This window comes from Macrosteles quadrilineatus, unplaced genomic scaffold (assembly GCF_028750875.1).
Source record: "Macrosteles quadrilineatus isolate MER2022 unplaced genomic scaffold, UCM_ALF_1.0 Scaffold_2__2_contigs__length_208266976, whole genome shotgun sequence".
NCBI lineage: Eukaryota > Metazoa > Arthropoda > Insecta > Hemiptera > Cicadellidae > Macrosteles > Macrosteles quadrilineatus.
In genome coordinates this window covers 29,957,498-29,983,401 of record NW_026542595.1, presented here as the reverse complement: position 1 = coordinate 29,983,401, position 25,904 = coordinate 29,957,498, and the positions used below count along the sequence as shown (strand labels likewise).

Here is a 25,904-nt window from a genome sequence, read left to right as displayed (position 1 = left end):
ATTTAATAATATTTTTGTTCCAGATCTTTTGTTGGTATCAAAATAAAAATAAAACTAATTTCATAAACTTGTGATACATAAAATTTGAATCTATAGCACAATAAATCTTTCAAAAATATATCAAAGTTAGACCAAAAAACAGGAGATACATTTTTTAGTAGGTTTATCCAAATATATTATTGTTCCCAACTAAGCGGTAACACAGAAAAGTTTAATGTAGACTCCCTCTTATCGGGACACCTTTTAACCGGACAATTTTTATCAGCCCATTGGTTTAACCTGACTAGATTGGCAAGAAGTGAGCGGTACTGAAACGACTGTTCTCATGGGAAAGATTTGAGACCAGTGATCATGTATCTAAATACAATGCTCTCCTAAATTAAAGTCGAATATGACAGTACCGGTACACGGTTTCCGTTTTAACAAGTTTTTGGGGACGTCGGTTTAACCAGAAAACCCGTTATCTGGACTAGCCTCGGTCCCGAGGAGTCCGGATAAGAGGGAGTCTACTGTACTTTCAGTATTCTGCCATTCTGCCTACATCAATCAGGCCTTGGGTCTGTCTAGCCATTTTACAAAATACAAATTTTTCTAAATATCATAATTTAATAACAGTAGAAGTAGGTTTAGGTTCACTATTTCTCTGATGAGGTGTTGTCTTGATTTCATAAAAAAATGTGCTAAATCTTTAAATAAAAGGTACTAGCAAAGCTTCAAGTTACTGTAAAAGGTGTTATAGACTATCCTAATTTATCATGTAATGGATAAAAATGAATTTCAATCGATTTCATAAATACCCAAAATACCCGGGTATTTATGGATTTTGGGTATTTACCCTGAGTTTTAAATACCTGGGTATTTTACATCACTACCAAAGGGTAACTAAGCACACACTGTTGATAGCCAGTGAATTGAAAAACTGATTCAGATGTAAATTGGTGTTTTTATTATATTCAATAGAATCTAAAGCAATAACAATTTAAATACAAGCTATTTAACCTAATACAAAAGAAATATATCACAGTGTTTGTAAATCAGCCAGTAGGCTAAACAATATCTATCAGAACATATTTGATATTTAAAAGCATTTTAGCAGCATTGTATTTCTTATGAAAATGTAAAACACATTAACTCTGTGTATACAACAGAGTAGAATCCTTCAAAACCCAAAATTAGAAGGGGAAAAATAGCAAGATAAAAGTTAAAAGTATATGTGGCAGAGTTGTTTGATATGTACAATTTTACAGACTAAAAGCTAGCTTAAAGTGTAATTCGGACCATATAAAAATATCAATTAAATGTAATTTTTATCTTTCAAAGATCTAACATAGAGCTTGAAATACAAAGTTTGATTTTTTTTAACTGAGATGGTTTGGTTCAGCTGATAGAGCTTTGCGTTTAAAGTAGATTTCTTTTTGTGACAATTTAAACCATTACATGTAGAACTGACCTGTAAATATTGTACTAAAGTCTACACTATTGGCTTTATTTGTTTATTATTTTATAAAGGCTTTCACATAGTTGCTGTATGCAATAATTAGGAACTTTAAAAATATCTACATTTATAAATCCTTGTAGCCAACAGACACTTCATCCAACATAATTGTGCTTTTATGGTAGTATTTAACCATATGTTTCATACTGAGGGTAGTAGTAGTTCTGGGGGGGTGGCTGCTGCTGATTCTGAGGTCTTTGGATACCTCGGTTGTTTGATGGAATTGACTGTGACTGCACAGTTGAATATCCATCAGAACTAAACCTATCAACTGGACTATGCTGCTCATAGTTTTGAGGTGAGCTTAATTGTTGCACTTTTTGTTGTTCATGTCTGATGTTTGATCCAATATTCTGTCCATATACTAATTGAGGCCTCTCAGGCACAGGATACCTGTTAGGATTGAATCCATTCACTTGATCAATTTGTCCCGGGATTTGAGCTAATCCCTGTTGACTGGGATTTTGACCATAGGTGTGGATTGCATTTGGTTTCATACCAAATCCTTGGTTATTCCCAAAACTTACTTGTCCATTACCCATAAATCTATTTACGTTACCGATTCCATTATAAAAGTCCAATTTTGTATTACCAATATTATTGTCTCTTTTGGGAGGACTTGACATTTTTGGTGGTATTTTTTGTGATGCTTTTGGTCTTACCAACCTTCCATTAAATATAATTACAAACTTTAGGTTTTGTACTAAGTAATAAACAAATGGTCGTCGGGCAAAAAAAATGTTGTCTTCTGAAACTCCTGAAAGTGGTTCCACAACTCCTAGAATCATATTTCATAATTTAGTTCTTCTATTACATTAACAAAGTGATTTTTAGTTGCATGGCACAAACAAAATAGCATACCCTGTCATTGCTATTCATAGCCTTTATAGGACTAAGTAGTGTTAGTTGTGAAATCAATAACAGTTATCATTGATCCACCACCAAATTAAGTAGCATTATTGGGAATAGAATTTCTAAGGCAATGTACAAAAGAAACAGTCCATAGCCATGCCGTGCTTTTTTATTACTATTTAAAAAAGATATCAAAAATATATTAAATATATTAATAATATATCTAATGGAGGCTAATAGAATAAGTTTTCCCTCTATTTGGTTTCCACCGGTTTTATTAGGTCAACATTTTATACAATATATAATCCATAATTTTTAGTTTAAAGGTAGGCCTAGTAAGTTTTTAAAAATAGCAAATGAAAGGAAAATTATTCAAAAAATTATCTTTACGTAAGACTTAAAGATTTGCTTAAGAGTCCGCAGAATCAATGATTTTGCATTGCCGATGACTGTCATTTGCCAGGCGAAACAGTGGTTGTCCGAGCGCCGATCAGCAAAAACATGCGTTCACGTTGAAACATATTAGTCATGCACCGTAAGATTAATTACCGAGCAGAAAATGTTATATGATTCTTAAATATATTTTCTGTGATAATTGCTTTTAGGATTTAAAAACTTCTGTTTTAGAGGTTGAAAAAATTATAATTAAGTCAATATATTTAGTTTGACAAAATAATAACAATTAATATTAAAAGGTGGATAACAAATCACATCCGCAATTTCAATAGCTTTTTAAATGAGATAGTTTGCAAACTTTGTATCTTAGTAAACAGTGCTGTAATATGCTTCAACCATTAATATTGGCGTTATGGGCAGAAAATACAAGATGGCTGGCGGTCCTGCCGACTCTTAAGCTTAGATATGGAATAAAACGTGACAACAAACAAGTAGTTATCTTATGGTGGCCAGGTTCTTGAAGTATATTTAAATGATGTACATTTTGCCACGTGTATGGCACCATCAGGAAGAAAATTTATATTGACACCACTTTCATCACTTAAAACACTATGCTATTTATTGACATAAAATGGTCGGCGGACGATTTCTGACACGGGCTTAGAAAGCGTGTGCGGGAACAGAGACACTACATGTGGCTGTTGAGTCGGTCTGGTAGTGTTGGCGTATGTTTGATAGGTCAGGGGATACTTCTAGCCATGATCCTGACTGATGAAACAGCTGACCTTAGTCAGTAACAAAGCTACACATCTCACACCATTCTAGACTGATCCTTCATTCATATTCGGGTTAAAATACACACATAGGTGGTGTCCCCATTTCAGTTGGTAATGATAATGATGACAATACCATACCAGACCGACTTAACAGTCAGACGACATATGTATAGTGTCTCCAGCCTGTGCACGGCTTCCTACACTCGCCTCATAAATCGTCTGCGACCACTTAATGTAAATAAATAGTATAGTGTGTGATATTGTTTTAAGTGATAAAAGTGTAAACTTTGTGTATATAAACTTTGCTCCTACTGGTTCCATACATGTTTCAAAATGAATTCTAGGGCTCAATTCAACACACTTCAAGAACCTTTGCCACCATAAGCTAAACCATAGATAATAAAACATAGTCCCTTATTATTATTATAACTATTTATTAATAGACCTAGAGGTCGTCCAGTGGTCGTAAACTTTATTATTATTAGTCCCCCTAAGGGACTATGTTTTATCTATGGCTAAACCTACATATATAATCAATTGTTTTTGAGACTGGGAATACTACACAAATTGACAAAAAAACTTTTTCAAATGTTTAAAAATTTGTACATGTAGGCTTCAATATTAGTATTTATTATAAAATTTAGACATGCTGTTTATCAAAACATAATCAGGTAGTCATAAATTTAGTTTGTATGCCATTATGTGGCTTACGCACTAGCTTGCTGGTCATGCTAATTAGCTCACGCTTCTGTAAAAAATTTGTTAACAACATAAATGAGCCTCATGTTATAAAATGCAAAGGTAAGGTAAAACATTATAACGTGATGGAGTGAATTGAAAACTACAATTCTGCTTGAGGTTACCAATACTTTTTAGTTTTTATATACCAAAACTTCAACTGCGCACACACTGTTGATAGCTAGTGAATTGAGATTTAATTATAACTAGTGTCCCTGTTGCTAAGTATTAAGAGCGTTATTTTAAAACGAATAACAGTAATAATTTCTGATGACTTTAAAAGATTTGACTCAAAGATTTTGGAAATACTCATGATGTAGGTACATAACAAATCGATATAGGCCTAATCACAATTTCTTGTAAATATCTGATCATTTTTTTAAAAACTGATCTTGTTTTTTAGTGTTTTCTACAAATAGCCTTACTCGTAGCCGCATTAGATTGCCCATAATAACATTATTATTTCTAAAAAAAAAAAACATTTCTATTTCTTCTCCTTGGTGGTGTTCTGACTTTCCTGTGTTTACATAGTTTGCAAATGGGCTCTTTCAATGATTAATAAGAAATGCAGCACACTGTTCATTCTGTTTTCTTTTTAGATATCAATTTATCCAGGCTCTCTCGCTTTTATCCAAACATAGTACAATATAATAGATCACAGTGATTGTGAATCGACAATCATAAAATTACTATCAGGACATATTTTAATAGTATTCTTTTTAAAAATTTATTTATTTTGTGTCATAACAATCTTCTTCAAAGCGCATAGATAGAGATGGTAAAAATAGCAAGGAAAAAGTAAAAATTAGGTATACACCGTCGGCATATGTAGGCCTATGTCGTGCAAATATACATATGCACAATTTTAAATTAAAAAGACTAATAGACTTCAAGTGTAATCTGAACAGTATAAAAAAATCAATTTTCTTTTAACTTTCAAAGATCTAACCTTAACTCTCCTTTCACACTATAGGCTAGCTTAATAAAGGATCGTAGGTAACACATTTACCTTACCGTACAGTTAGAAACAATGAAATGTAAGAAACATAGACATAAGAACATAGACGTAACATTGTGCTGTTTCAACTGGACGGCGGAAAAGGGTATGGTGTGAAGGGAACGTTACAGTAGTAGTATAAAATCATTTGTTCATAATCTTTTGGTATTTGATATGTTTTAAGAATTGTCAATTTCATGTATAATTAAATTTGAATCTTTTAAATTAAAAGTTTAATTTAATTTAGGTTTACACTATTGGTTTTATGTGTTATTAATTGGGCAAAGTCTTTTACAAAGTTGCTGTAAACATCCCAACACACAGTAATTTTCCTTATTTATTTTGTTTTTACTGAGCAGTATCCTTGACTATTGAAAGAACTAGAAGAAAGAAATGCCGTTCCAATGTTAAATCTGTGGCAAACTTTAGAGTAAAAATTAAGGAAGTAAAATTGAGCCACTGACATAGAGTAAATTTCAACAGTATTGCACTCCACGAGTGGCACATTTTATACCACTTAAACCTGAATCTATTAATCACTCAACCATTTTTCTCAGGGTTTTGTGGTTAACCTTTGGGGACTTGGATTTTGATTTTAATTTATGTGTGGATTGTATTTGGTTTCAAACCAAGTCCTTGGGTACTTCTAAAACTTCCTTTTCTATTGCCCATAATGTATTTATGTTAGTTCTCTTGCTAAGTCCCACTTTTTATAACAATTATTATTATTACTGTCTTTTTAGGGGGGACTTGACATTTTTGAGGGTATTTTTTTTAGATTCTTTAGGTCTTACCAACCTTCCACTAAAAATAATCACAAACTTTTTGTTTTGCATTAAGTAATAAATAAATGGTCTTCGGGCAAAAAAAATGTTGTCTTCTGAAACTCCAGAAAGTGGTTCAACAACACCTAGAAAGTAGAAACAAATTTCATTATTTAGTACTTCTATTACATTCTAAGTTGTTGATTTTTTATGGTTTTAACAAAATATACTTTACAGTTATTAATCATAACCTTAAATTGGGCTCAGTGTTAGTCATGAAATTAATAACTGATATAAGTTATCCACCACCAATCAAGTACCTTATTTTAACATTGGTAGCTTATTTTAACAGCATTTTTAATGCAAGATTTTTTTATCCTTTATTCATATAAGTACAATTGTACACTGTTGTGAGTCAAAATGTTAAGAAATAAAATTTTTATACATGAAACTAAAAATAAAACAGAGTAGGTATTTATTTTATTTGTTCTCCAAAAACTTGTTAAGAGAATAAGGAACAAGTTTAATCAAATACTGTTTCAGACAATTTTTAAACTTTGTTGTATCATTTTCAGTTAGAAGTGTTTTTGGTAGATGGGACATACATTTATTTCCTGTGAATTTTGTTTTCTTTTTATAACATTCTAGATTGTGTGTATCAATTTTAGTTTGAAAATGAGTACTATAATAATATGACTAATTATGTTTTGATACCTGACTTTTGATACGTGAACATACCTACATAATGTTATATTATAGTATGAAAGAATGATGGGATTTTACCTTCTTCAAAATGGACAACCTGTTATGTATATGGTTCTTTATCCATCTCTGAAAAATTCTAAGAAATACCCCTACTGCAGCAAACATACAGAACAAATTACATTTTATTTTCTTAATTGGATTTTCACAAAAATATTTCCTCAGATTTATTTGCTATTTAAATAACATTAACCATATGATCCAAACTTTGCTCGGGAAAAATCACTAGTATAGTCTAGATACGGCAAATGGTATTTATCAAAAAGCTCTTAAATAGTTGATCTGTAAACTGTTAAAATAAAGTTGCTTTAAACAGAAAAGCCCAGTGTTATGTATTCAATCAGAAAAGTTAGCATTCAGGTGCCATAAAGGTAAAGAAAATTTATCTGCTTACAATTACAGAGGTAGCAATGAAACTTCTAAAGCCTGTCTTTGCTCATAGGCAAATTATGCTGTGCTAGTGTGCTTGGTTGCTAAAAGCTTTGTTCTACAAAGGATTTTATAACAGAAACTGTATTTTACCACACAAATTTAATCCTTCCAATCATTAAAGAGATATTGTAAGCAGGGCATTTAAATTAAATTATGAAGATTTCTTCATTACACACCTTTTAATGATTTGTTTTTATCCTACACGTTTATCTGTCAAAGAACATTAATTAACGTTGTTTGTATAATCAATAATTCTACTCAAACAAAGTGTATTTATTAAGGTTTCAAAGGAATCATTACAGCAAGGAGTATTGTGTTTGTCTTTTTTTCTGAAATTGTGTAACTTTTTTGATTAATAAATAAAATTGACCCCATAGTGTGATTACAAATACAACATACTGCTTGCTGATCATCAGGCTAGATTGTGTCAGGACAAAGCAGACTAAACCAAACTTTCCATTTGGTAAACAAATAATAAATCATTTTTTTAAAGACAAAGCTTAAATTAACCAAAATGTATATTGTTTACTGATGGTTTTATGTGTTTAAAGCTTGAGCTTGGCAACTCTTGCGGAAGCGCTTGGGTGTAGTGGAAGAATTTCGCTGGGTTACAGCAGCGCAAGTGGCGATGGCTGTCGAACAATGGTTATCTTTGTGTATTTTCAGCACCTTTCAGGAGTTTCGGAACTCATGGTGAAAATTCAGATCCTCTCGTGTGATCTCGTCCCAAATTTGGTATGACCAAACTTCCGCAGAAGTTGCCAAGGGTGCTAGGGCCCCCTCTGGGAAGAGGGAGAAAAGCGCTTCGCTTCCACTAGAGTTGCCGATTATGTTTCAACCTTAACTCGTAATGTTTTCACTTTATGAACGTGGATTGTTCCTCTTGGAAGAATATAGTAGTAGAAGAAAGAGAATCTGATCTGACTGAGCATCTCTTCCTCTCATTCCAGTCTACTTGTGTTTCCTGAGCACGTTTTTACGTATTTCATGACCATGGTGTTTATAAAGTTTAAAAGATTGCTCATATTAGTCCAATTCTATAGTACTACATAACGCTTAAAAAGGGGAACGAATGATCTTTGCCATTTATGTTAGCTTTAACAAATTAGCATTCATTTAAATTTTCTTAAAATACTAACGAGTCTAACTGAATACAGAAATAATAAACAAGTTTACACTTTTTGTCTATAAATTAACTTTTGACTTTCAGGAAAGCATTCTTGGTTGATTAACTTTGGTTTTGTATAGCATTCTTATAAACCAATATATACAAGATATTTATTAATCTTCTATATATATAATTATGAAAATTCTCCATTTATGTGCACTGATTTTTGCCTTGATAGTAGGTAGGCCTATCAAGGAAGAATTAAAGAAACATCATAAAACGGACTTAGTTACAGTGGTTTTCCCTTCACATATTAAAATCAGATCACTGGTACCTATTGTGGACTGGCTATCACATAGTTACAGTGCAGTTCAAAGGAATGCATGCTACAATATTTTTAGAGAATGTTTATTGCAACTAGTTTAGTACTGTATTAGGTATTAATAAACTTTTACAAATTTAATTTTCTATAAGCTATGAAAAACACTGACCTTATGATTAAATACTATCAATCTAAAAGTTTTGTCTGGAGTTTTTATATAGATGTAATGGAATCAAGTTTTATGAGGTTCTTTTAATCTGCCAGTGAATAAAATATTTTTTGAATGTGAAATCAGACAAAATGTAAAAGGTCTTGTTGCAATAAATTCTTTTATACTTAAATCCAGAGATTTTGTGTTGAATACTGCACCTGAAATAAATACATCTCCCAGGAGTAAAAAATCTATACTTCAACCAAAATAGTTTGGTGAAAATGTGTGTATATTAATACTTGTTGAGTAGCCTACATGCATACAAAAATAATGCTGTTATACTAGTGTGCATTAATTGTTTTCATGCTCCCAAAGTTACCACCCCATAGATGAACTTTGTAATATTTTAATCTAATATTAATATCAAATACAATTTTAAAGCATTTGTTTAATATTAATATAAAGCGTAGCCAGGAGGTGTTACTAAAAAGTTCCAAAAACCAGTTACCAAAATCAGGTCACAAACAAATTAGTAAAAAACCACTGTATAAATTAGTTATAAATATCTGTATTTTTCAAGCAGTTATCTTGTTTAAGCTCAAAATGGAAGATTATAAAAAGTTAGAGGTAATAGTAATTTGTTAGTAGTAATATGTAAGACTTCTTGTACATATAATTGTTTCTAAATGGGAATTTATAAGACCAAGGAGAGAAAACATAATTTTAAAACTACTCAAACGATTTAATTATATTTATTTTTTCATTGGTGCACTTATTTTATTTAGATGACAGTTAAAACATAGGATTATTCAGTCTTCCATTGAACAAGATTGCATTTTCTTTGATAAGATAAAATGTAAATGGTCGATTTGCTCTGAAAGAAAGAGGCAGCGAGTATGTGACAATGTGTAGTCCTGCAATCACAACACATTGCATTAGTTTGGTTTGTAATTAGCTGAATCTGAATGGTCTTTAGAAATAAACACATTGAGGACAGAAACCTGATTGTTAATTTGGTTTGGACATTAGGAGTTTATATATTTAATTTATTTCATTCTCTACAGCATATTGCAACTGTGAGAAATTTGGGCTACATACTCATACCCCTACCCCAATGTTAAGTATTTACAATTTATATGATTATCAAAATAACATTTCAGATTATTTGTTTCAGGTAATGTTTTATTTAAACAGGATATCACTAAGAGGAAGGCTTTTGTAAGTAAGAAATAAATTACACAACATAAAAATTGTTATAATTTTAATAACATATCAATCAAATATAGTGTTTATACAGTGTAGTTGTCAAATTTCAGTAGTGTTGTTTCTTAAATTGGTCAAGGGTAAAGAGTCTTATGGTATTCACCTATATGTGAACAAAAACTAAAAACTTTAACACATTGTAGTTGTTATTTTGTACTTAAAAATCACTAACACAACTTGCTAGCAGCTATTCAATACAACAAGTTAAACATTATTCAATATTTTCAGTTTTAATAATTAAAAATAGTAATAAGTCAAATATCACTTATTTTAATTTGGGCATTGTTAACTAAAATCTTCTTAATTGTGAAAACTTGAAAAATTAAAAAAACTAAATAACTGATGAAAAAAATTATATAAACAGGCAATTTCAGTTTATATCATAAAAGTTAGATTTCTACTTATAATAATTAATTTAATAGTCAGTTTTTGAACCGTTCCTGTCTATGGCTTATTGAGCCGTCCACTAAACACTGTCACGGTGGGCTCTACTTTGATGAGGTAAAAGACGAACGGATGATCTGCTCGGAAGATTTCTGGAGGGTCATAATAAACTATTGCCGACAGTAAAGCTATCTGTATGGCTGAAAACATATCAAGAAAACCCTTTTTATAATCTTTAAATGAGTTATTAATTAGATGACGAGATGAATTTAGTAAATAAAAATAAACAATATAGGTAACCAGTGAGAAATGCTGTGTGTACATAGTGTTGTCGTTTAGTGAGGAGATGTAGAGGGAAATTGTGGCACAAACTATTTTAACTACTTTATGTATTACCATTGACTATTGGATCAAAGGTATTACTTTGACTGAAGATCAAAAGGAGTTTGACTGTTGCAGGCAATTAAGGTGTGTAGCTATCTGCTTGGGAAAGAGTGCTACTACTTATGTGTTACTATTATACGTGAAATATTTAATTACATTTTAATATTATATGAACCCTATTGCACTGTAAAATGTTTAAAGGGTAATAAAGATTCTTATTCTTATTCTTTGAAACTACTATAGCCCCTGTTTTCCAATCTTACGGTTGCTGGTTAGATCTCAAGCTGAATTCATTATGGTATCCATAGCGAACAAAAGATTGATATTAGATAGTAACAAGACCAAGGCTTTGACTGTCCCCTTACCAAAAGTTCCAATGACATTGAACAGAAAATCTAGAATAGATATTTTTAAGAACCAAGTAATTGTAATAATGATTTTTTTTACATTTTATTTTTATTTAAAAAAATTAATACACTGGAGGAAAACTTTAGAAAGATGAGGAGTGTCCTCTTGACCTATGTATGTCATGGGATAAGCCAAAGAACAAATGATATTCCACAGTAAAAAGTGACAAAAAACATAAAAAGGATTTTAGTTTTGTGTATTTAAAAGAAATTTCCCAATGTATGGTTAATCAAAATAGGCATTTTGAAGCAATGGAAACATTTATTAAATCTTTACTCGTCAAAAGTAAAAAACAAAACAACATTTGTGGATATTTTTGTTGAAATCTGGGTGTGAGGCAACATCAGTTATATTTCAAAACTTAACTGTCTGTATATAGAGAAACAAATTAACTAAGAACCTTTTCAACACTTCCAAAAGCTTATCAACTATCTATTAACTACATAACATACACTCCTAACTAATAATTTGACCTAATTATTAAACAGGACATTCAATTAATTGTAACTATTACTTCTTCAGATAAATTTTCAGTCAGAAAGCATTTGTTTAGGAATGGCAAACCGTCCACAAAAAATGGCTGTGGCTAAGGGTTCTGTTTTGATCAAGTATAAAACAAAGGGATGATCTGCTCTGAATACTTCTGGAGGGACTGTATAGAATGTTGCTGACTCACTAACGATAAGTATGGCTGAAAACATACAAAGAAAAGTGTTTATTGTGCTTAAGCCCCTAAACATTTGTGTTCAAGAAAATACTTTTAATGCAAAGTCAATTCATCTCATGTTTACTGTAGGTAGACATATTTTAGCAATTACACCATCAACAGGGTATTTACTCGAATGTTGTGCATCTCCTGTGATGAGAATGAGTTCACAAACCTAGGGCCGCTTTAGTGATGGGTCCGTTGGGACCGGGGTCGCAAGAGGTCTTAGGTTTGTTGGGGTGCAAGGAACATAAAAATTCTCCCACAAGGAAGGTGGAGGTGGGCCATCACAAATCTTTGGCTTAATTCACAGTCAAGATTAAAATAAAATACCTGAAAAAATGCTGACGATGGTACAGTATAATTGTTTGAAACAAATAAATATGCTATAATGAGTGAACTGGCTTTTATGATAATAGTATAATTGACAATCTGAGCTACAGGTCCTGGGATGTCAAGATTTTCAGGATGCCCAGTCACACTATGAATGTTTCATAAATTATTTTTCAAGACATATTATTAAATATGACTTTCAGTTGTTATCATACAGGGTGTTCAAAAAAGGTGGGGATATAATTTATGTAGGCCTAGTGCTTTCTTGGGTCAAAATAAAGAAAAAAATGAACATTCAAAATTGCTTTGTTAATCAGATATCCACCCTTTTTATTTTTTACATATACATTTTTATCTTCAAAGTTTTTCAACCGATAATTATGAAACTTTATTAAGGTCTATGCAAGGCCCCACTAGAAAAACAGGCCATGCTGCCACGCGGGCAGCGCAACACTACGTCACAGTGGTGGATAGTTGTACTAAAACTAAGTTAACAATTATTAGCTAATAATTATTGGATGATAATTATTGGATTTTAGTTGTACTAAAATCTTATTGTTAAAATCTGACAAACAGCCAGCTTATTTACCTAAAACATATGGGATATTGCAGTGAATCTATCAACAAATCTATCCACTAGTGTGACGTCATGGATCCTGCTGCATGGTTTTTCTAGTGGGGCCTTGGTCTATGTTAAGGTTGAAGAGACCCATGTTGGGAAAAAGTTATCTTGATTCAACTTAAAATTTCAAAATGGCGGACATTTTAATTTTTAAACTTAAATTAGTAAAATATGGCTGATTTTATGAAAAAATGTCAAGAACACTTTTATTTAGCATTTTTATTTCTCCATCAAAAAATGCCAAGTTCAAAAATATTTTGAACAAAAACTGCTGAAATATCACGATTTTTTGTTGTAAAAATATGCCAAATTTGACTAGCTTAGCCTTATTCTACCCTATTTTACAACTAAAAATAGTGATATTTCAGTAATTTTTTTATCAATCTTTTTGAACTTGGCATATTGTTTGATAGAAAAATAAAACTGCTAAATGAAAGTGTTCAAGTTTTTTTTCATAAAATGAACCATATTTTACTAATTTGAGTTTAAAAAATATAAATGGCCGCCATTTTAAAATTTTAAGTTGAATCAAGATAACTTTTTTTCCATCATGGGTCTCTCTCACCTTAACATAAATACCAAGTTTCATAAAGATCAGTTACATAAGATTATTATGTAAGTAATACAAAATGGCGAATATCTGGTTAAAAAAGTGGTTTTGGGAAAAATTTTATTCTTCATTTTGTCTTTATTTTGACTTAAGGAATCAGTATGTAAATTGTCCCCACATTTTTTGAAGAACCTGTAAAAAGGCTAGACAAAAGAGATTTTACTGTGTATGGTAAGAAACAGGAAACAGGAATGGCAAAATATTGATTGTAATAAAAATAGATACAACGTTTATTAAGCTAAAATATTTATGAGAACACACACAAATGTTCTAGTTATACTGGTTTGTTTGAAATGTCATGTCTACAGCTTGTTTAACCGCCCATGAAACACTGCAACTAAAGGCTCTATTTTGATCATGTAAAAGACGAAGGGATGGTCTGCTCGAAACACTTCTGGAGGATCAGGATATCGTTTTGCCGATTTATTAGCTATTTGCACAGCTGAAAAACATAGATAGAAGAATCTCATTGATTTTACAAAATTTATAGGTCATATGGTGAAGACAACATGTATCTATAATATAATATTATTTGTTTTCTCATGTTCTAGGACAGGGTCTCCAACCTAAGCCCGCACAGAGATTTTGTCCGGCCCGGAAATACCTTCCTAGAAAATATGATTTTCAATGGCATTTAAACCGAAAATCATCTCCCGTAATCGCAAATCCACTCTTAACCATCCTTGCGTTTTCGGAAATACTGCGATCGTCACATGTGATCGAGGCAACACTTGTGAGCCTCTTACGGTTTTTGCGATGCTGTGATTGTCATTACTCACCCGTGATCGTGGAAACACTTGTACGCATATTTTGCATCGTCAGTGATACCTTGATTGTCATCCATGATCGCGCAAACACTCGTGAGCTTCTCTTGTGATTTCGGGTAATAACGATTTTCGACATTGAAATATAGCCATGGAACATTGTCAATGAATTGAGGCTCATTGGCTATTGGCGATCATTTTGTAATAACTGCTCCATACTGAATTCAAGTACAATTCTCAGTTTCTGGGTCGGCTGGATAGCCCATTTAAAAATGAGTACACGACATTTACTTGCTATGTTATCCTCGATAAATGCAATTTAGTTTTAATCATGTACCTAGTGATCGAGCTATCTAAAAACAGAGCTGCTGAGTTAAATCATTCTTTGTCATCAATCCTAAAGATCAGAACAACAAATTCTAACCCTAATAATTAATTGGGATGCCATTTAAATGGCAATTGTAATATTCTTAATAAAAAATTCTAGTTCTTTTTAAACAAATGAAAAAGAAAAAAAAATAGTTTTATTTCAAACATAGTTTAAAGTTTGTATACAATATTATGTTAAATGTTTACACTTAATATACACTCTTTTATTGTTAAGTTTTATTTTTGCTGTTACCATAAATTTTAAATACAATAGATCTTGTAGTAGATGATGTATTTAGAAGGGGCTCAACTTTCTACACTGAAATATTGTTGGCCCAATTTCATTTCAATTTTTGTTTTAAAATTTATTTTTATTTTATACTGGCCTTTTTTCAAAAATGTACAATGTGGCCCTTGGGTAAAAAGGGTTGGAGACCCCTGTTTTAGGACACACGCTCAGAACTTTTACACATACTTCATTGGGCTTTACCAATCTGCCTGTTAATGTAGATATGTAATATTTTTACTCGATTTTACGAAAAGGTATGTGCTTTAAAAAGAATTTAGGGCTCTATCATGGTATTTTCAAGTTAAAAATTCTCCTTGAAGTTTTTGGAGTAAATATCAATCAGAACACTTTATGGCTATAAAATTCAACAAGGGAAAAATCAATCTTGAGTTTTACTATTTATTGAGTGACGGAGTCGAGGTTCATATAAAGTTAGCAGCATTAATTTGAAGTACAAGCCGTTACAACTACAGTACAAAGAAGGGTAAATGCTGAAAGAAGCGTTTAAGATTTGCAAAGCAGTAAGCAAAGTTAGCTATAAGAGTCAGCAATATAGAATGAACTAAAAACATTCCTTAACTATTCATGTGGAGAAAATATAACTATAGAATAATGCACAAACAGTAATTTCAAGCTTAAACCATACTGTGGTTATCTTAAAATAATATATATTTATTTTTTGTCATACTGCAGCAAAAACAGCTGTTTCAATTCAATATATGTGTGGGGGGGGGGGGGCTAAAGAAGCTCTTACGCTCCTTTCACACTATACGATTAAAACTCGTACGGGCAGATGATCGTGGGTCTGTTGCTTTCACACTATACGATTTGTAACCGTACGATTAAAACATCTTAACCCCCACTCCACTAGAACAGAGTTCATTGATACTTCAGTGGAAAGTGGAAAGTGGAAAGTAGTAAGGATCGCGAGCATATTATAGCTGCTTTGATAATTTACCGGAGGAGAAAAATAAAGAAACGTGACCGCCTCCACTGAGTGCATCCAATAAATTAAATCCAATAAAAGACCTGAGAAATGACAAAGGACAGTTTTTCAACTATTTTCGGATGTCAAAAGAATTGTTTAAAGCTTCTAGGTTAATCAGATCCATAATTTTAACTATATAAACAAAACTGTAATTAATAACAAAAACTGAGGGCCGCTTTCCCCAAATCAAGTTTAACTCTGATCGCGGTTTAAACTCTAGTTTAACCTCAGATTCACTTTCCCCAAAATAATTTCTCCGTTTAAACTAGGTTTAAGTTAACCCTAGGGGTGAGGCTGGTTTAACTGGCGATCCGTGGGTTAACCCAGGAGAGAAGAATAATAGCTTGATTTTGATTGGCTCTTGGCTGACTTTGTTACGTTCGGCAGACGGCAATGGCAAATATCCTTGTTTGACATTTGTTAAACATAACCTAAAATAAATTGAACTGGAAATAAATTAAGAAATAACAAACCAGAACCTATGTAGACAATTAATTCATGACTATTTCAAATTTAAAGATATAAGGCTACAGATATACAGTAATGGTTTTAAGGTTTTTAAATGCGTAGAGTAGGCCTAAATTATTATATTTTCGGTAGGTAGTATCGTATCGTAGTTGTGTACAATCGATAGGTTACCTTGTCCACAGAAGTTTTTTGGTTTGATTTTATTTTAACACGAGTCTTACATTACACAAAAGTAAATATTAAACCTTCGGGCCTAACCACTAGTCTATTATTATCATGTGTAAATTAACAACTACTGCAGTACGCCTAAAATTAAATTTAGTTTAGAAACATAACATCGAACGTGTCTAATGCTGAGTAACCTAGGCCCTAGTCCTGCCATTACAAAGGATAGGCTCTAGTTTTTAATCCACAAACATTAATTTTGCGTCTTTCCCAACGTTTTATTTTCCCATGATTGTAAATGCTTTTATTTGATGCGTACAGTAGGCCTACTGTTTAATTAAGTTTGAGCTTAAATAAACACAATAAATGAAATGCTTATAAATTAGCATCAGTACAATTTATTAGCCTGCAAATAAAAATGTTTCTTTTTAATGTCAACAATTGGAGACAATGACACGAAACCTAATACAAATAACCAAAACACGAGAAAATTAATGACAGGTATGTCATAGTGGGAAGTTAAACAGCTAATATTGCAGACAAAATTGCATAACAGTGTTGCCAACATTGTTGCTTGCAAAGAAAAGCTAGGTTAAACTAAACTTTCATGACAAAATAGTGGGGAAAGCCATCCTAAGTTTAACCCACAGATTAAAGTTAACCGAGATTAAGTTAAACTTGATTTGGGGAAAGCGGCCCTAAATAATATAATACATTATGCACAGGTAGTTCAACTGAATAATTAAACAATTAAACTGTAAACACAAAATATCTTAAAACTATACGCAATGAACTGCACTCGGGGAGGGCTCCCGTACGAATCAACAATCGTGTAGTGTGAAAGGGGCCATATGGTCACATGGTCCACTAGCAATAGACATGATTATTTACTCGTGCGGGAGTCGGATACCGTGTGCACCTACGGTGGCTACGCGGGTGAAAATCGTACACAGTTGGTAATCGTATAATGTGAAAGGGGCCATAAGCTCCAGTGGTCGACTACAAATACGATTAATAACCGCACAAGCGAAATCGTATAGTGTGAAAGGAGCGTTAGGGAGAAAAAACACCAGCTATACATTTTTATAACTAAAAAATTTGTCCTTTGATTTTGATGAAGAAAACAGTCTCAATATCAACTACAATAATATTGTGCCGTTAATAATATTTGTTTGTGACTATCGTTGTGTAATATTGTATTTTACTGTGGTTAGACAAATTTATGTGTAGAAGTTCATTAGTTAACATGTCCCCATCTCAATTGATAGTGATATAATGATGGATAGTTATTGGTGTGGGCAAAGGCAAATCACTCGTGTTACACATATTTTTTCTACAGTTATTATAAATCATATAAATAATTAGTCTTTCAAACACCGTACAACACGTTTTTAGGTTAGGTTAAATCCAATCATTGAACGAAATGGGAAACGCTGCACCAGCTGATCGTAGTCGTAAGCTGTTTAGAATAACAAGAAGGAAACCTTTGTTGTTGCCTGAGTTCATGTAGGTAAGTTGTTTATATCATCCCTTGAATTTTGCCAGCTTGTAGAATCCCACACAAGCTGGCAAAATGCATGGGGTGTCATTAACATCTTATCTGCAACAACTCAGGCAACAACAAAGGTAAATCTAATATAATTCAAGTTCTTGAAACTAGGATTGCATAAAAAAAATAAGGAAAACATTTTAGGCACTAAGATATAAAAATGAAATTCACGTTTTGTGAATTATTTAGCTTAAAGAAAGGTGCAGTATGACAAAAAATTAAGTTCATCACAGGGGCCTTAAGTATTATCGATCCTCGCTCGTTTTTCACTTTAGCATCTAAACTTGGGCTTGGATCGAAAAGAGTCGCTGTAGTGCTTTTGGCCCTAGTGATGAAATATAAGTACCATTACATGACTAAAAATTTTTGATTAAACAAACTCAATATTTTTGTTTTAGTTCTACTTTAGTCTTAAAATATAGCAGGATGAAATATTAAGCTGGCCAACTTAAGTATCTTCTTAATTATTTCATAAGTTTAAGCCTATGTTTTGTGCCTTTGTCTGAATCTACATCAACTAACTTATATGAGTTTCTTACCTGTAGCGGCGGCAGCTTCTGTTCCCTTCTCATTGACATCAATAAAGGTCTTTTGGATAACAGAGTCAACAAAGAGATTCTCTCCCTGAGCCAGATTACTCAAGTTAGCTCTGCTGTCAAATATGCTGTTGATGCCCATCTGTAAAAGAACATGAACAGTTCAGTCATTGCTTTGGCAGTGGTCTTTCGGCTAAAAGGGGGATCCCCAGAAATAAAAATTCACTTTCTTTCTGGTTATGTTAGAAGAATGTATTCTTTTAAAAATACTAGTAATAAGTTTTCTATTTAATAAATACTAGATAATTTTTACAGGGATGGTCATGTTCAAATTAACCTGGAAATTTAACTATTACCAACTAAAACGGCATTGTTACTAATATTAGACACACTCTTCCTTATAAATATCCATGGTTCAATATCCATGTGTAGGTATCCAAAAGTCAACCCCAGCCACAAAAAAGTTCACATTTACTTTTGGGCAATGCAACTATAATGCTTAACCACCAGGAAAGTCTGAAGGTTTCAGGTTTGGTTAACTTTGAAGCTTTGATTGCACTGATATCGACTAAATGTTTTCTCTGATTTCAGATTAAACTTACCACCATTGTTAAGCATAAAGTTATCAATAGATTGTTTCACTTTGTTAATGATATTAAATTTCATAAAATAACGAGAAATGAATATTAGCTGTACTGGTTTTCTAATCTACTAATATATAAAAATGAGATGGTGTGTGTTTGTGTGTGTGTCTGTCTGTTACTTAATCACGCAAGAACCACTGAACCGATTGAAATAAAATTTTTCCCACAGTCCCCCGACAAAGTTGGCTTCCTTGTACTGTTTATAGTACAGAAAGCTGCTAATTGATGCATATTTATACTTTGTCGTACGGTTTATACTTCGGCGCACACATCAGGATTCCAACGAAAGAACACAAAACAGCGTGGTTCTATTATACACGTAATCCGTGTACGCTTGGAAATAGGTTGGCAACACTTAAAGATAATAATACTATCACAATGTAAAATGTAAACATTACTCTCGTGTGCAGCAAAGTGCCACTTTGCCCACTAGTTACACAAATAACTATGGTATGAAGGTAGCTTATATACCTAGTTAACATATAGGCTTATTCCTGATATTATACTTCCCTTGGGCTACGTTCAAGGGCTTCCAAAGTTTGAATGTTTACATTTTGGAAGAATGAAAATAGTAAAAAGTATTAATTGAAGTCAGCTGTAAATACTATAATTTTGACAGTTCAAACAGCAGAGGAAGAGGTACAGGTTCTGCTCCCAAGATTCTTAAGTTTTATGATAATTACTAGCAGAGTACCCGTCCTTCGTCCGGGGTTGATATATGTTTAAATGGTGCTTTTTGAAATCCGAAATGAAAAACAGAGTAAAATAAGATTAAATTCCAATAAATGTACTTATCAAAAACTTTTAACTTACTAATTACAAAAAAAAACACATGTTCAAACATTAAAAGAAATAAAAAGCTCAAAGCTTTTACTTACTTTCAAATGATAAAATCAAATATAGACAAACAATAATTTACAACATCTGGTTAATATTATGGTTTGAATGAAATGAAACATGTGGTCTTGCTTCTAAAAACTAAACAAACCTACTATTTATAGCTCCTACTATTCATGCACCAAAGGCAAGTGCATAAACAACTTAGTTTTTATTGTTGTTTTTTAATTGAAATATTTGTATATCAGTTTAAAATTAGGAAATTTAACGGCATTCAAACAATGTCTATGTCAAGGGTAGGTTAAGTTAAGAGGAACTTGGTTGAAAATATACATAATGACCATGAAACGCTAGAAAAAAAAGTTATTCATTATTAGAATAGAATGTGAAATCTACAGGAAGTGTCAAAAGTTATAATATAGATAGGTAGTAGCTACCTCTGGATTAGAAAACATCATAACTAATCTATGAGTAGTAATATGAAATTATGATTAAAAAATTTGTGAAATGGCCAATGGTGTGAACAATATTTCGCTTTTAAAATGGCAAAAATATATAATTAATTATATCTCCTTGAGAAAAGTTTCAATTTTTAAGGTGCCCTACTCTAAACAAATGTTAAAGTGTTCAAAAATGTTAAAATGATTCAAGTAAATGTGAACTTTATAATTTCACTATTTTTTACACCAAAATCTTTCAATACAATCATTCACATTAGCAAAATTTTAAATAATTAGTTAGGGTTAGATACAGCAACAGATATACAATCTCACTTATTTCATAAAATCAATAATCAATGAACCATCAAATATAAGAATAAATAAACATGTCACATAGAATATTATAGAATAGTATAGAATATTATATGCCTATTTATAAACCAGCTGTGGAATTGTGAATTAATGTGGTTTGACAGTTCAGCTTGTTTACATTTGGGTGGCATAGCAAATTGCAAAAATTTTATGTGTTCTCATGGCAGCCATGGAGACCAATCAATATTTACTTTTAAAATCCTCACCTCAGATCTTTTAAAGCCAAAGGGGCAAAGCCCACGGTCAGTATCGAAGTGTGAATAGTCCTATAATGGTCCTTGGTATGGTAGCTATAATTTTGTAAAATTTAAGCCCGGTCAGTTCAGTAGTTTATGTGCCTATTAGTAACACACATACAGACAGACACCACTAGATTTTTATATAATAGTATAGATAATAGTTTGATTAAAATATTTATGAAAATATACTTATTTTCATGGAAACAGAAGGATCATTACAATGTATAATCTTTTTGGAATAATTTTGAAACGGTAGCTTTATTACAAATTTGAACTGATAACAACTGTTTGGATCAGGATTTTAATAGATTTTAAAAATTAAGAGATACTAGTGTACATGTTACTCGAATTCGAGCAATCGCAAAGTATTATAGGAGTTATTTTAAAATGAATAACAGTCATATTAATTACAATGAGTTTAAAAGAGTCAACTCAAAGATTACCGGTGTGTAACTCAGACCATGTTTATCTTCATTATTGAAACCTAAAGCATTCCGGCCGGTTTTCTCCTTCTCAAAATGCCTCCCTGTACACGGAACACAGGTCATTGATAGAGGGCCAATTGAGAACGAAAAGTCGTTTTGGGGTAGTGTTAGGGCGCATTTGTAACCTAATAGTTGAGATTGTCCAGGGCCAGGTGCTGACTGTGATGTGATGAGTTAAGCCTAATACGCGCCACTGTTCTGTAGCTGCGGTCGTTATCACGATTACGCCTCCTGTCTATGTTTCGTTGTCGTCGCGTCGGAGGCATGTAAAAGAAAAAAAAACAACAAATAAGCAAATTATAGCTACACAAAACAACGATAAATGCACAAATTTAAGTTACACGATCCGTCACAGCGACACAAAAAAAAAGATAAATACACAAATTTAAGATACAACAATACTACACGTCCTGTCTTGGGGGTTATGTTTACACAAACTCAAATAGTAAATAAATGTACTCAATGCGTTTCTTTGAATTGAAAAATAAATAAAAGCAATTAAATTATACAGCTGATCAAAATATAACAATTTTGTTCTTCATAAGGATAACATGGGAACTTTCAAAGCCACTGGGGCAGAGCCCAAGGGACTTTTTCAAAATGTAAGGCCAGTTTGCAAATCTACGTGACACGGTCTTTCCAATGAGACGTCAATGGATAAAATCGGTTTAGAAATGGCGGAGGAGTTCAACCGACAAAGTTTCGTGTAGCGTATTAATTATATAGATAATCATTTAGCAAAAGCTACATCAGAGGTTAGTTTATAACCTCAAAGTTTGATTTTTCATAAACAAAATTTTATTAAATTAGCGAATTTCCCATATAGGGAATAAGCTATTACCGTAGGTCTCATGGTAAGACCTAGACCCGGGACCGATTTACTTTTTCGTTTTGAGGTCCCCAGAGGTCAAAAACACCATCCGTTCAAATACATATATTTATTTATATATGTGTCCGTTAAATGTGATAACTCAAGCAAAAATGATCCGATTTTGATGAAATTTGGTACAAACGTGTAAACCTACGTTTATTGGAACGACTTCGCGAACCAGCAGTATCGGACCATGGGAAGGGGGGTTTATGGGTGGTTTTATGGGGTAAAAATTTATTTTTCCCATTTTTGACCCTAAAATCACAAAATTTCATAATTTCTCTTCAAACCATTTTCTAGAGCTTAAAAAATAAATAATTTTGTATATTGAAGCGTTGTCCAACATTAACGGCACAGAAAACATACTAATATAACCCAGAATGCTGACCTCGTGGAGCTTTGCCAGTCAATTTTAGGCAGCGCCACCAACATACAATGCACCAGCCACCAACATAGCAATGTTGGTGGCGCTGCCTACGAATTGACAGGCAAAGCTCCACGAGGTCAGCATTCTGGGTTATATTAGTTTCTGTGGTTACAGAGATAATTAAAAAAAAAATTAATTCAAAATTCCCATGTTATTCTTAGGGAGAATAAATAAACTGTTGTAGTTTGCTTATTTATGGATATATTTTAATCAAATTTGGCAATTTCATTTATATTTCATTCTAAGCTATCAACATTTCGATAAAAACACCCCTCAATATCTTTCCCGTAGCAGCAAACTTAAGTACTTACTAAAATTAATGTTATTTTAAATAGGAAATAAATCTGACAATTTTTAGGGAATATTTTAGTAGAAATCAACCCGGGTAAATGGAAATTCGCTTAGTCTGCAGGTTTGCTGCAGCGGGGGTATTTTCAACTTTCTTATAGGCCTATATATATTTCATCCTAGTGTGGTATAAAAAAGACGTGTTCTTACCACAGCTGAAAAGGTTTTGCAGCCCTTAATCGTAAATTAGCATCTCAAACTTAAAACACGATTTCAAGCCAGCAAATCCTTATTTTCGGCCCTTGGTACAAAATGTACTATTATGTACCTAAGGACTGCAAAAATAATAACTTAGTGTATGAGTAGACCTGAGTTATATGCTACAAACCAGCAGTTCATTTAGGATCCTAGGTATGGTACACATTTAGGGTTTGGATCAATCTGTTCCTTTTTTTTTACATTATGTCATGTCAACTATTTTTCCATAATGTGTAAGGGTGAAATTCTTACATGGAATTTTTAAATTAGCCGATAAAATAACCCATTAAATTAGCCGATTTGTAAATTAACCGGTCCTTAAAGTCACTGTGGATAGGAAATTAAATATGGTGGGATCCGTGTAATTCCTTTTATGTTAATTTTCAAATAGCCTAAAATACGTCTTTGGAGGTTAATATTTCTCAAAAATTGTAGGGGAGGGCCCCCCCTTGAGCTAATCATTCAGGCTTGACTTTGCTTACGCATTGCTTGAAATTAAAATGTCAAACGTAACCAATGTTGAAAAAACAAAACTATATTTCTGACGTCTTGCCTTGTACAAACGTGTTCAATTTAAAATTTTGGTAACTGTGCGAGTTGACAGTCCAGCTAAAACTAGTGGTTGTATTATTATATCTAGGTACTAATAATATCTACATCAATTATGAGTAGTAACTAGAGTGTCAGTTTCTATTTGAACCTACAAAATTGTATAAAATCATCCCAATGGAGCAATTTAATTGAGCATAACAAATAGACAGTTGCACAGTTCACTTTTTACTTGGTCAGATGTGCTTATTCAAATCGATAGCAACTGCATGTCATAATTGTACTAAAAAAATACCTGTTATTTTTTAAGCCTGAACATACCAGTGTTTGTCCTTTTATCTTAAATTAAAACAGTAAACCATAATGAGCTAGCTAAACTAGCATTCCCCAGGGTTCTTTTCCTTACTAGCTCTGCACTAAATCATATTCAAACTGTAATGTTAAAGATGATCAGTTTTTACCTTCATCAATGTATCCTTTAGTTGCATTTCCTGTTCAATTTTAAACTTGGGTATTGTAGTTTCAACACGCTGTTCCCTCAAATCTGTCAATAAACTGTCCATGGAGGTGTTGGCTAGTTTGTGTTCAACTTCTTGAAGGCCATCCTCTTTAATAGGTAACACAAACACCATGCTGTACTTGCCACCCTGGAACAAAATATATCAAAGGGATCGTCACTGTCAGTACAAAACAAAACTGTAAAATCTTGGTTGCTTTAGCACAGGGGTTCTCAAACTTCCACCTACTCAAGGATTCCCATAGTTAATTGAGTGAAAATTTAAAAACGTACGTTTTCAGGAAACACACTTTGCAAATTTTTTTCCCCTTTTTTCAAAACTTTTATTATTTTTTTGATTTCATTAACATTTGAAGTTTCATAAAATGTCCATGGTAACGCAATATCTTTGGTAGTTTTTTTTTAAAAGAGCATCTTTAGTGGAAAAACACAAAATCCTGTCACGACCATAACAGACGTTTAAATGAATATTAAAAATAGTTAATATTATTTTTATAACTATGTTTTGCTATAAACTAATTTACTTTTATGACCATTATACATTAAAAAGGTCACTGAGCTTTTAGTATATTTGATCTTTCTAGAAAAAAATAAAAAACTAAAAAAAATTGAAAAAATGCCAATAATATCTTTTTAAGTTTGTATAACTCCGAAAAAACTTACCTGAGACCCGAAAAATCGTTATGTTTGCATAGAGGCGTGCTTCTTTTGTGTATAAAACATTGAAATATGACGATATTTTAATTTTTGAAATTTTTATGACAGAAATCATAAACGTGATGGTCAGGGACAAGCGGTACGGTCGTGAATTTTATAAAACAACCTAAATCTTTCTAAACAATCCTTTAATTATACTATTAGTTATAATAAAAATATGTGTTTCAATTGAACTAAACTGTTCAAATTACAATTATATTAAAGTTATTGTCACGACCAAACACACTATAATCCATAAGGCTGGATAGGTCGTGAAAAAACCCGCGATGGTCGTGAAACTTTGGTCGTGAAATTACGTGTTATTTGGCTCTGTTCTGGCGGTAGCTCTGCACCTCATGTTCGAGGATACAAAGTGGACTTCTAGGTTAATCTAGCAATTGAAATATCTTATAAACAAAAATTAACACCATGTCTACTTCATCGAATGACTATGTACGGTCATGGACACACCAAAATTACAAAAAACACAACCTTTCCTGTATTAATCTTGTAATTCCTCCTTTCAACTCGAAACGACCGGCACTACAATCCTGACGTACACCCCGAACTAGTCTCTAAAACCAACTGACTCCATCAACGCGAGGCTTGCCACTGTCGTGCTCCAAAGTTGAAAAATTTTCCCAAATGGT

At 32.3% G+C, this 25,904-nt stretch overlaps 1 protein-coding gene across 7 annotated transcripts in view; it reads right to left on the bottom strand.

Moving 5' to 3' along the window:
- Positions 1-935: 935 nt before the first annotated feature.
- The window catches only part of LOC128987848 (antichymotrypsin-2-like), a 45,783-nt gene continuing 20,814 nt past the window's right edge, over positions 936-25,904 (bottom strand). Inside the window, exons 6-8 of one of the 7 annotated variants that reach the window (XM_054408892.1) lie at positions 24,503-24,688; positions 18,635-18,773; positions 936-2,273 (exon numbers count right to left, since the gene is read on the bottom strand). In XM_054408892.1, coding sequence (XP_054264867.1) covers positions 1,624-2,273; positions 18,635-18,773; positions 24,503-24,688 — 975 coding nt within the window. In that variant the 3' untranslated portion in view covers positions 936-1,623. Of the gene's footprint in view, positions 2,274-4,727; positions 6,165-8,859; positions 9,012-9,535; positions 9,708-10,027; positions 10,641-11,685; positions 11,924-13,705; positions 13,946-18,634; positions 18,774-24,502; positions 24,689-25,904 lie in introns of those variants that run through there. The other 6 variants (XM_054408893.1, XM_054408897.1, XM_054408898.1 and 3 more) reach the window with 6 other exon arrangements.